Source organism: Camelina sativa, chromosome 3, assembly GCF_000633955.1.
Source record: "Camelina sativa cultivar DH55 chromosome 3, Cs, whole genome shotgun sequence".
Taxonomy (NCBI): Eukaryota; Viridiplantae; Streptophyta; class Magnoliopsida; order Brassicales; family Brassicaceae; genus Camelina; species Camelina sativa.
The window spans coordinates 17,609,152-17,621,530 of NC_025687.1; the positions used below are offsets into that span (position 1 = coordinate 17,609,152).

At 33.7% G+C, this 12,379-nt stretch overlaps 1 protein-coding gene and 1 long non-coding RNA gene across 2 annotated transcripts; one reads left to right on the top strand and one right to left on the bottom strand.

The window, feature by feature from the left end:
* On the top strand, window positions 634-1,397 carry LOC104777432. Its single transcript, XR_766281.2, has 2 exons — window positions 634-885; window positions 1,034-1,397. It is a non-coding gene; the product is annotated as an uncharacterized LOC104777432 (long non-coding RNA).
* Window positions 9,431-11,301, bottom strand: LOC104777433 (berberine bridge enzyme-like 4). Its single transcript, XM_010501698.1, has one exon. The coding sequence runs from the start codon at window positions 11,206-11,208 to the stop codon at window positions 9,610-9,612; it is 1,599 nt and encodes a 532-aa protein (XP_010500000.1). The 5' UTR covers window positions 11,209-11,301; the 3' UTR covers window positions 9,431-9,609.

Here is a 12,379-nt window from a genome sequence, read left to right on the forward strand (position 1 = left end):
AGATGGAGATATTAAACGGGGTTAATTAGGCGTTAACGAAGTTGGTAAAATAACGTCGTTTTTTCTTTAATTACATCTCCAAATTGAACCCGGTTCTTATTTTATCTCAAAATTCCCAAATCACAAACCCTAATTTGTGATTTAATTTGGTTAAACAACGAAAGAACGGTCGACCAGGATTCTCGATGTAAAGATTCTCACACCGGCTCCACAAATGCACTTCGATGGCACTCCACGGTCAGGCGAAGCAACCGCCGATGTCTCCGAGCTAGAACTCATATGAATTGCAAATTAGAGTTTGTGATTTGGGGATTTTAGGAGGAAATGAGAATCGAGTTCGATTGGGGGATGTAATTAAAGAAGAAAACGATGTCGTTTTACCAACTAACAGATCTCGTTAACACATAATTAACCTCATTTAATATCTCCGTCCGGCCAGTTAACGTTGTGCTTCAAACGGCGAAATCAACAAGTCTTCATGATTTAAATAGAAGTCAAGAAAAGAATGATGATTTTTTTTAACAAATAAAGATTTCATGATTTAAATCAACGAAAATGCTAACTTCAGGATTTTAATGACATTTTTCCCATAAGAAAATAAACAAGATGAGAGCTAATGGTGAGGAATCACCCGGATAGCTGATGTGGCGTTTCTAATCTAATATCAACCGTTGATTAAAATCAATCTAGTGGACACAAAATTTAGTCCCTTTTTCTTTTTCTCACTTCTTCGGTTCTTCCCCTCATTCTCTTAGCCATCTACTTCTTTTTTTTTTCTTCAATCGATTATTCTAATTCAACTCTGCAAATAAATTGACTACGAATTAGTTTCGAGTTGGAGAGAGCTCTCTTTTATCTCTTCAACCCACAAGAGCTTTCTTTCGAGTAAGCAATTTTTTTTCTACCAGATCCGGTGGAAAATTAGTTGGATTTATGTTCCATTTGTATTCATCGATTGAAGATGACACCTATAGTTTGTTTCCTCTTGTTTCATTGATCTAATGCATTCTTTTGCTGGGTTTTTCTATTGCAGATCTAATCTAATTGGATGAGGAAGAAGGCGAGGAGATTGAGTTGGCTCCTCGGAAAAGAAAAACTTCTCAGCACTTCTGGATTGCTCCTCGAAGCCAAGGATGGCTGGGAAAATTCTATTCAACAAGAGATAAGTAATGATGGACTTGTTCAAGCTACTTGACCCTACGATGATAGGCAATCTGCATTTCTTCAGCCAAAGATGAAGAGCTTTGTAATTTATTTTGTAATATAGGTCTCTTCTGTGTAATTCTTTAATTAAAGAATTTCTGAATGTAGGAATTTAATTTCAACACGTTTTGTAATGATATTTTGTATTATTGTATTATATAAATATAATAAAACTATGGCACTTTCATTGTTAATTTGTCAAATTATCTAAAAATTAAAAAAAAACCCTGGGTAAATTGTAATTTTTACAAAATTTGGTGTAATAAAATAGCAAAATACTATTGCTATTGTTAAATATACGAGAGCATAGAAGAAAGCGCTATATTTGATGAAGATAAGATAGCAGTACCAAAAACTGTTATCGGAAGTGGTGAACCTATTATCACGGGCGATGATAGAGCGTTTCTTAAAACGTTATAATATCATTAGATAGCATTATTCGGATGCTACAAAAATTCAATATTCTTGTAGTGGCTATGTCCTTTCCGCAAAGATCGGTTTTGCCTTCTATACAATCAAATATAACAAAAGGCTATTTAATTTTGTTTATTCGTAAAGAATAATTATATGTGTTATATAAGATTTAAAGAAAATGAAATTTCTTTATAATCAAAAATATATTTCTCTTATGAGAATATATAAAGCAAGTGTAAATATATTTTATGCAGTGCAAAAGTAATTGGAAGGTCTAGATGAGCTAGTCTCTCGATTTCCAAAGACATCAGATTCATAATTATCGATGTCTAGTATTCTCCAAAGTCTCAAAGAAACTCATGGAGTTTCAAAGACATTTTGTCTTAATAAAATTATTATGTTAAGACTATAAATAAATATGGTATCGCAAGATCGACAATATTGGAGACACGCGTGTATATGATTATATCATGCAAAAACAAAGATGACAAAATAATAGTAAATATGAGATTTTCTTATGCTTCAAGTATAACATTACTGGTCAAGCCATCCCGGTCAATCAATGATATTAAAAATCATTGTGATTTTGTTCAGAGGAACAAAAGTTCTTTCAGAAGTGTTGCATGTCCCAGCTCACATTTCATGAAGTTGTAAGCACTACACTTCATTCATATTTGAGGTAACATCTAATTTATGTTGACTTTATTTAAGTTTATTTAAATTTATTTAAATTTTTATTTATTGTTTATGGAGTCGATGGTTATATACATCCTCCTTAATTCTGTAGTAGGCTATGCCTCCAGAATCATATAGTGTTGGCCCATTCACCATCTTTTTGGATTAACAAGCTCATTGTATACATATGATGGTTTGATTTCCTTAATAAATCCCAAATTAAACCCCAAATATAACCAAACTAAAAATAAAATTCGGTCAAAGGTGAATGGACATAAAAGTCATCATCTTGGGAAGGGGTAATACTAATCTCACATCTTATAAAACTACAAGAGTTATCATTTCGAGGGGGAGAATTAAAGGAATCCCACATCGACAATAAGTCAATAAACTTTGGTGAATTTGACACCCCAGAGCCATATAACACTAGTGAAGTCATATCCTATAGTTTATCACATATATATGTCGCATGTGATAAAGTGAAACATCCATGATGTTTACTCTTAAAATGAGTTATGATGAATCGTTCATAGTGCAACTCCAAGATATTGCAAAACGATTCATGATTATTTAATCTTTTTGTTTTTACATGAAACATGCAATTTTGTATGTAATAAATAGAGGGGTGAACCCATCTTATTCACCCCCACCTTCCTAACCAATCAATTAGCCATGTCATTTTAATAAAATAATTCAAAAACTAAAACAATTAAAATTAATTATGGAAACCACTAACTAATTGTCTCACCTACGAAAAGGAAAAAAATACTTAAATGAATAACTTTAAATCTCATATATAAAGTCAATTAACCCTAGTTTTCACATGAATAAAGAGATTTGCTTTTCTACTACGAACCAAAGTCCAACCATTAAAAATCATTAAGAACAAACGAATAAGTCATGCTCTCTTCCCATCCTCACGTGTCACGTCCATCTGGTATTGGTGTCTTCTCTCTCAAATTTTGATTTATCTGTATGTATAATTCTTGAATCTACAGTTTTCGTTGTATTATGCTCCTAATTCTCTTCTTCGTCATCATTAGTTTTTTGTAGTGTATGTTTTCTTTTCTTCGTCATCATAATTATGCTCATCATTATTTTATTTTCTTGTTGTTTAATAGTTTATTTTTCCTTTTATTGACAAAATTAATATGATATATTAATAAATTAATATCATATAAATTATTGCAGGTTGCGATGGAGAATGGTCAAGAATTTGTTCATGATGATCAATATGAATGTAGTGTGCAAGTTTCAGTCTCGGGTGAGCCCGATTGTCTTAGTCAAAAACAGTTTGAGTTTCAAGTAGAAAAATATGATTCAGTAAGTGATGACGACGAATTTGAGGAAGAAGAAGATGAAATTGCCAACAAAGAGGACTATGTTGAAACTGAAGAATTTTTCTACTTTAGAACCAAACACAAAAAATGAGAAGAAAGATGAGATGTGTATTGGATTGGAGTTTAGTTCTGATGAATCTGCATATAATGTTTATAAAAAGTTTGGAGGAGAACATGGTTTCGATATAAGAAAACAACGGAGGAAGAAAAAAAAAAGGTGGTGGGGCTTCTTTATGTTTGCTCAAAAGAGGGGTTTAGGAAGGAAACCGAGAAAAAAACAAATTATTCACAACGAATTACTCGATGTGGTTGTAAAGCTCATATGACTTGCTACCTTCAGAGGACAGGAAAATTTAAGATGTGTCTTTCAACGAGAGTCACAACCATGATTTAGTGAAGACGCCTATGAAGCATTTAATAAAAGGAAACCGGATGTTCTTTGTCGCTCAAACACAACATGTTGATGATGCTGAGATGTCAGGAATTTCAGCAAAAGCAACCGTCGAAATGATGAGTAGAGAAGTTGGGGGACGAGAAAATCTGGGTTTTTTGGAGAACGATTATCGAAATTACATTTACTGAAAGCGAATGGAAAAAATGGTAAAAGGAGACGCTGGAGCAGTTTTAGAATACTTTCAAAAAAAAAAAAGAGGATAATTCATCTTTTTTTATTCAATGCAACTTGATGAAGATGATATGATCACGAATATCTTCTGGGCAGATGATCGGTCTATAAGTGATTACAATCTTTTTGGAGATGTTGTTTGCTTTGACACAACTTATAAGACCAATGAATATGATACACCATTTGCTCCATTTGTAGCGGTGAATCATCATAAGCAAACTATTATGTTTGGTGCTGCTTTACTATATGATGAAACCACAGAGTCATATAAGTGGCTTTTTTAGACTTTTCTCGGAGCAATGTTTGGAAAACAACCAAAAACAATTCTTACTGATCAGTCTGCAGCAATGGCGAATGCAATAACAAAGGTGTTCTCCGAAACAAAGCATAGGTTATGTGTTTGGCATATTTACCATAATGCTGCAAAGAAGTTGAGTCATGTATTTCACGAGCCAGGACAATTTGCCAAAGACTTTGGAAATTGTGTATATGACCAAGAGGAGGAAGAAAATTGGTTATTGGCATGGAGTAATATGCTTGAGAAGCATAATTTGACAGAAAATATATGGTTGAAGAATGTGTTTGATGTGAGAGAAAAATGGGCAACGGTGTATGGACGTCATACTTTTACAGCAGATATGGTGAGCACACAACGTAGTGAAAGTATAAATAATATTTTGAAAAGATACTTGAAGAGCAGCTATGACTTATTGTCCTTCTTTGAACACTATGAGAGAGTCTTGGATGATCGACGATATAAAGATTTAACCGCAGACTTCAAAATGATGCATACCTTTTCAGTATTATTGGCTTCTTTAGAGATGTTGCAGCATGCAGAAGAAGTGTATACACCTGAAGTTTTTAGCTTGTTTCAGAAGCAATATACAGTTATCGGTGATTATGTTGCAAAAAAGGTTAGTAAGTCTGAGATGGTGTATGAATACAAAGTATCTTATCGTGGTGGACCGAAAGAGCATTTGGTTAATTATGATGCTATAAACCAAGCAGTAGAGTGTAGTTGCATGAAGTATTCTTTTGTTGGGATCTTATGTCGTCATACATTGAAAGTGTTGGATAAAAAGGATGTTAGAAGAATTCCATGTACCTACATCTTGACTCGATGGAGTAAAGAGGCAAAATCACGAAGCATATATTCTTATCGTACAGAGATAACTAATGGATCTGTAACACAATCGATTGGAAAGCGTTACAGCCATTTATGTCGAAATTTCCGTGAGATTGCATCTATTGCTGCATGTCAGTTGCTTAAAAAGTTAAAGGAAAAGAAAAAGGAACTTGTAAAAGCTAATGCATGGATGCTATCAACTTCACATGTTGAACTTTTGGAAGGAGAAGAAGACGAAAAAATTCCAAACGCAAGTGGAATTAAAAGAAAAGCTACTGTTGGACGACCAAAGAACAAAACAGTCGGACTTCATGGTCGGTATTTGAATGCTCTTGAAACAAAAAAAAATGTGGTACATCAAAGAGAAAATTATCATTTCAGGTATTTAATAAATAATTTTCCTTTTTTTTTGTTTATGTCCAATATCACTAAAATGTGACTTAATCAATTTGTGTATGTATATTAATTACAAGATAAATCGATAAAATGTTTCAGTACTCAACTCTCATTTCTAATACTCAGTTATCTGTTGCTACCACTGATCCGACCTTACCGACATAATTATTTTCCACAATTACAAGTAAATACTTTAATTTTCGTTTTTATATTTAAATTATCTGTTGTTTTTTATAATTTGAAATTTATATTTTTTGTAGGAATTTGACAAGTGTTATGGTGATTTATCTAAGCTCTATTATTTTGAAGTGTACAACACACAAAACTGTTGAAACTCTATTATTATCTAAGGACTATTTAATTTTTGTTTAGAGGTCAAGTCGTTATATCCATAAACTATTCTGAAACTATTTTAATATCTCTCGTTGAATTCCTCGATATTTACTCACTTTTTTCTGTTTTTTTTTTTGGTTGTTGGATACATATTGATTTGTCTTGACATTTACTCGACTTATGTGATTCTCTACGTCCTAAAGTATTTTATCTGCATATATGTATGAGTGAGTGACCGAGTGTGCATCTAGTATACAGAGAGTAATTTTTTGTCCATTTGATTGATAAGGTCCATATATTTACTACTTAGTACTTAGTGGTGTTTGTTCATATTGTTGAGTTTTTTTCCATTTGATTAATAAGGTCCAACTATTCTTTTTTTGCATTTTGGAGTGCAGTTCAACGATTTCTTCTCGGAGAAAATAAAGACAACAACTTTTACAAAAAATTAGTGGTCCCTACAATTCTGTATTTTTTCCTTTTCTTAGGTGAGACAATTAGTTAGTGGTTTCCATAATTAATTTTAATTGTTTTTGTTTTTGAATTATTTTATGAAGATGATATGGCTAATTGATTGGTTAGAATTGTTCTAATAAATATTATATATGAGGCCAACAGTTTGAAAGAAATAATTCTCCCATGTTATATATTCATGATTGGAGATCAAATATATCTTATTTCAAATCTTATGTGGTGTGATGCATATTTTAAATGCTCCTCCACACCACATAAAATATATCATCTAAAGAGGATGAAATATATAGATGCAGGAGATGAGTCTACGCTCTAATAATATTGAACCATCTTATGAGAGATGTGCCTATTGCAAGATTTGCATATCATCAAGTTGGATGATAAAATTCTCCATCATTATGGGAGAATCATCGAATAGTTTAGGGTCTTTTTAAACAAATGAATATGAACTTAAAAGTTTAAAAGTTCAACAGATCACTATTCAAAATATATATTGCAAATCAAATGCAAAAATGTGATGGATGAGATTTCATATAATTATTGATCCTCACATAAATGAATATGAACTTGTAGTTCTAAGAAATCTCACATCCCAACTAAAAAATGCTCCAATAAAATATGTCTCTGGCGGATGACATACTAAGCCTATGACACATAAGAAACGTGATAGACTACTTTGGTTCCTTAGATAAATAAAATCTTTAAAAAGAAAAAGGAGCAAATTAAAAATAGGATTATACTCTCAAAAGATGAGCAAATGAACTCTTAAAGAGGAGTAGATAGACTCTTTAAGAAGAGCTAATAGACTCCCAGAGAGGAGCACATAGACACCTAAAGAGGAGCAAGATACTCCTCAAGAGGAGTAGAGAAACCGATTGATATGATTAATAACGAAATCAGGTACCTGAATAAAATTATTTATATAATGATTAAAGAGATCTCGATTAACCATGTCATTATGGGAAATATGGAACCAAAGACATAATGTCGACAATAAAATATTATATCGCGCAATGTGATTAATGAGGATCATAAATCTCCGCTCTGTGAGCATATAGAGATATATATTGGCCTATAAAAGAGGTAGTCAGGTCTATATAAACTCGTATAATAGACGAGTAATTTTTGGACTAGTGGTCCAAGCATCAAAAGGGTATAATGATATATAACAAAATGGTGTGTCGTGCCATGTTTTGTTAAAGTACCCTATATCAAACAAAATTGATGTTATATGATGACTTGAAATACATCTCATGAGATGCTTGAAGAGCTTATCCCGAAAAATATATGATATGATAATTATGTCTTCGAAAACTCATAACAGCGATGATTTTAAACATCATCAAAACTCTTGAAGAGTTATTCAGAATAAAAGATCTTGGAAAGACAAATATGTCTCTAGATATTCCAAAATAAACATCTATCGAAATAGATGTTATACTAATCACTTCTAAAGGAAGTCAAATAAATATATATATATATAGTCATATAAGATCATATATAAATGCTGACGAGCATTTATATTGTGTATATCATTTGCTACTAATCTCTTTCCAGCATATAACTCATTCTCTATGTGTAAATTTTGAGATGAGTTAGAATGTATCTTCTATTGCAAAGGTACGATGACTTGAGATTATTATTTTTTAGAAACCCCGAGTTTGGTCTAGTTGTTTTTGCAGATGGAAGATTTTTATCGGATCTATATAAAGATATATAGCAAAACAACGACTTTGTGACGTTTTAGTGACAAACTTTGGTCGTCGCTTATTCAAGTCATCCTAAAATAGTTTTGCTTCATATGCCATATCGAGAATCCCTAATGGCTCAGATGATGCTTGAACGTCAATCAATAGTTATCTGCCTAAGATTGGAGCCTCGTAACATGTTGACGAAAAACTTCGAACTGAGGATTCGATCAGCATCAACTAGTTAATGCTTGTTTGGACCCATTAACAAGAAGCAACTGAAAGGCAACAACTCTGTTTGAAGACTTTGTTGCATATGTCGCCCAAATCAAAGGAAGCTACACCAAGAACGACAAGACAAGATATATTCTTCTCTTACGGTCAAGAATTTGAGAAGAATAAGAAAGTTGATAGCCAATACATCAGCTCAAATAACAATGTAGCAGATGTACTTACAAAGGTGCTTCCTGCTACTTCATTCAAAATGCATCTTCAGAGATCAAAATTCATCTTTTGAAGATGATACTTCCAGGGGGAGAATATGATGATTTGTGTGGTTGCACTCTTTTTCCATTATCATGGTTTTTATCCCACTGAGTTTTTCCATGACAAGGTTTTTAACGAGGTAGCAAATAACACACAAATTATCGATCTGAAAGAAGAATGTCAATGGTGAAGATCTATCTCTCTTCAAAATCTTTGTCATATATTGACTAGATTAGAAGAATGAAGGGAATGATCGATATGAATCATCGACGGAAGATATGAAGAAAAGTAAACTCGTTTGTTCTAAGCAAAAAGTGATCGATATGAGTCATCTACGAAACCTATGAAAAAAACAAGACTTATCTGCTATAAAAGGGAGATTATGTCATTGTACTCTTTTTTCGTTATCACGGATTTTATCCTATACGGTTTTTACATAATAAAGTATTTAATGAGAGGGTACTTATCTATTAGTGATGTTTATCTCATTTTTTACTTCTTCTTCAAGTTTCTTAAGTAGTAAGTAAGTGTATTTCTCACTCCTATATATAAGTTCATTTGTTTGATTGTAATCGTAAGATAACAATAATTAAGAGAGAATGAATTCTTTCACTTACCTCTTTTCTCTCTCTCGTTTCACATACATACTACATATGTAATATAATAATACTATAAATATTTGCGTTATGTTTTATAACAAATATATAATATATTAGTACAACGAAAAAAAATACCATAGACTTATGGAGTAAATTACAAGTACTATATATTATTTATTAATTAATACAGATGGGGAAACAACAACAGAAAAAGATTAACATAAAACAAGACAAATAATAAGAAAAGTCTCTAACGGCGGCTAATGTGCACCGGAATGCTCTGCTCGTATCGGAAAAAATTGTCGGGATCAACTCTTGTCTTAACCTGAACCAACTTCTCAAAGTTATCCTTAAAATACTTAACTCCATACACTTTACCTTCCTCGTATGTTGAGTTCAAGCTCTTCCCAATGTCAACGTCCCTGTAGTTCAAAAACGCCTCTCTTGGATTCTTAGTCACGTAAGGGCTCATTGCGTCAAACACTCTTTCCGTCTGGCTCAAGCAATCTCTAGCGGCTGCTTCACCTGGCACGAACCAGTTCGAGGAGTACTGAATCTTGAACATTTTCCCTGCTCGATGAGGAAACGCCGTCTCTGTCTCCGGTATCTCGCTCATTCTCCCGCCGTACGGGTTCCAAGCCATCGTCACGTTCTCGTTCTCTAACAGAATCTTGAATATCGATTCCAAACCGGGTTTCGAGATCGGTTTCTGCACGTAATCGGATTTTCTCTTGAGGAAGATTTGCTTTTGCGGAATCCGGTTTAGCATGACCGATGTTGGTGCTGTATTGGGTGGGATACTAAGCCAGAACAGAACCGATTCGATCCATTTCATTTCTATGCACTCTGTTTTATTAATACCGAGTTCCGGGAATTTGGCGTTCATAATCTCTAGAAGCTTCTCGGAGTCTCCTAAGAACATTCCCATGAAAGAAGCCTTAACAGTCTTGTTACTTGAGCTCAACGTTAATCTTATAAACAGATCGTTGTCGACCTTGTCAGCGATCTCTTGCCATTTGGCTACAAGATCGGTAGTGGTTACTCCTCCTCTGTTTCCTACCGTTTCAACGTTAAAGACGGTAACTTTCTCCGGCACCGGAACAAGCTTGATCTTCCAAGCTAAGACAACACAAAAGCTAGCGGCTCCACCGCCTCGTAAGGCCCAGAAAAGATCTTCTCCCATAGAGCTCCGGTCCAAGACTCTTGCGTTAGCATCGACGATCTTAGCGTCTATAATGTTATCAATCGATAAACCGTATTTCCTCATCATGTTTCCGTAACCTCCACCGCTAAAATGCCCACCAGCGCCGAGACCAGGGCAGATTCCGGCTGGGAACCCACGGAGGTTGTTGCTTTTGTTGGCAACTTCGTAGTAGATCTCTCCTAGGGTCACACCGGATTGTACCCACGCGGTTTCGAGTTTTGGATCGATCTCGATTGACCGTAAGTTAAACATGTCGAGGACGACGAAATCGACCGTGGATAAATAAGACATACCGTCGTAGTCGTGGCCTCCGCTACGGATCCGGAGCTGGAGTCCGAGTTTTTTGCCGCAGTTGATTGTAGCTTGGATATGAGTGAAGTGAGCCGCGGTCACAATCGCTACTGGTTTACGTGTCGTGCCGTTGAAGTAACGGAGATTACGGACGTAGTTGTTGAGGATAGTGAGGAAGTTAGGGTTTTGTTGCGTGTATGTGAAGTTTTGGATTGGGGACTCTTGGTCGGAAGGTTTGAAAATAGTGAGACATTGTGTGAAACTGTCTTCGAGTGTTGGTGGTGCTGCTAATGATGTTGGAATTATAAGGAGAAAAACTATGACGATTAGGGTTTGAGTTGTTAGAGCATTCATTTTTCTTACCTTGGAGAAGATAATGGCTCTAGTGTTCTGAGAGATTGGTGAGGGATTGTGTTATTATATATTGTATTAGTTTGTCTTAAACGAATAATAAATTGCTTTTCTTATGAATGTATATTTTTGGTAGACTTGAAATCTAAAAAGTAGTCAATATAGTTAATTACAACTAGATCTTTTAAAAATAATAATAACTTGTCTATTACATTACAAACAAAGTTTAAAATGACAATCTTGAAAGTTAAAATCTAAATATATATTTCCAACCCAAAAAATGAATAATTTAATTTATTATATCCCCTATTTTTTTTTTGTTTTTTTGTCTAAAGCAGGTTTCAAACACATTAAATAATATACAAGTTCAATACGCGTTCTGACAATTTGTAGCGAGTATAGTTAGGTTGAAACCTCAAAGATAATGTAGAAATTAGAGAAGGTGGTTTCTTATTCAATACAAAAGAGGTTTGTCCAATTAGGACTTCAGAGAAATTTAAACCTTATTATACGACTATCAAGATTTATCTCGAGATCACGCCTTCAATAGTTGCTACACAAGCATGTGTTGGTGTGGCCATTAATTTATGTGCTAGTTTAAATTTTTCAGGCCATTAACTTATAAAAAGTGCCAAACTGCCAATATATCTCTATTGCTAAAGACTTGTTAAAGTGATCACAAGAGGTGGTTGATTCGAACGTAAAGTCCCAATAGCTCTATTGTTGAAGACTCCGCATTTGGAATTTTATATCTTAAAGATGTTATGGAGAAATGAATAGATATATTAATTAGTCATGGACACATTGCATAGATATTATTAATTAATGTTTTTATACAAACCAACTAATTGATGGGGTTCATTCTCAATTTGCTTATATTTAAAAAAAAAATGCTTTAATGGAGCCAAATATTAATTCGTCACTACATGCGAAAAATGGTACAAAATTAAGCAAATATTACACATTTAGTCAAAATGTACATCTCAGAAAATGATTTCGTGATGTGATACATGTCGTCACGCTTGTATACGTTACTATAATTAAAAGCACTGAGGCTGAAACTAACATCTTTAATTCTTCCTACCAAAATGGTGGAACACGTGACAAACCACCATTATGTAAACTTTGTCTTTGTGTGCGGGTATCTATTTCCATATTCTTATATTTTTAATGG

What these genes read in the sequence shown, in the direction of transcription:
- LOC104777433 (XM_010501698.1), bottom strand. Translation starts at nt 11,208, where the DNA reads ATGAATGCTCTAACAACTCAAACCCTAATCGTCATAGTTTTTCTCCTT.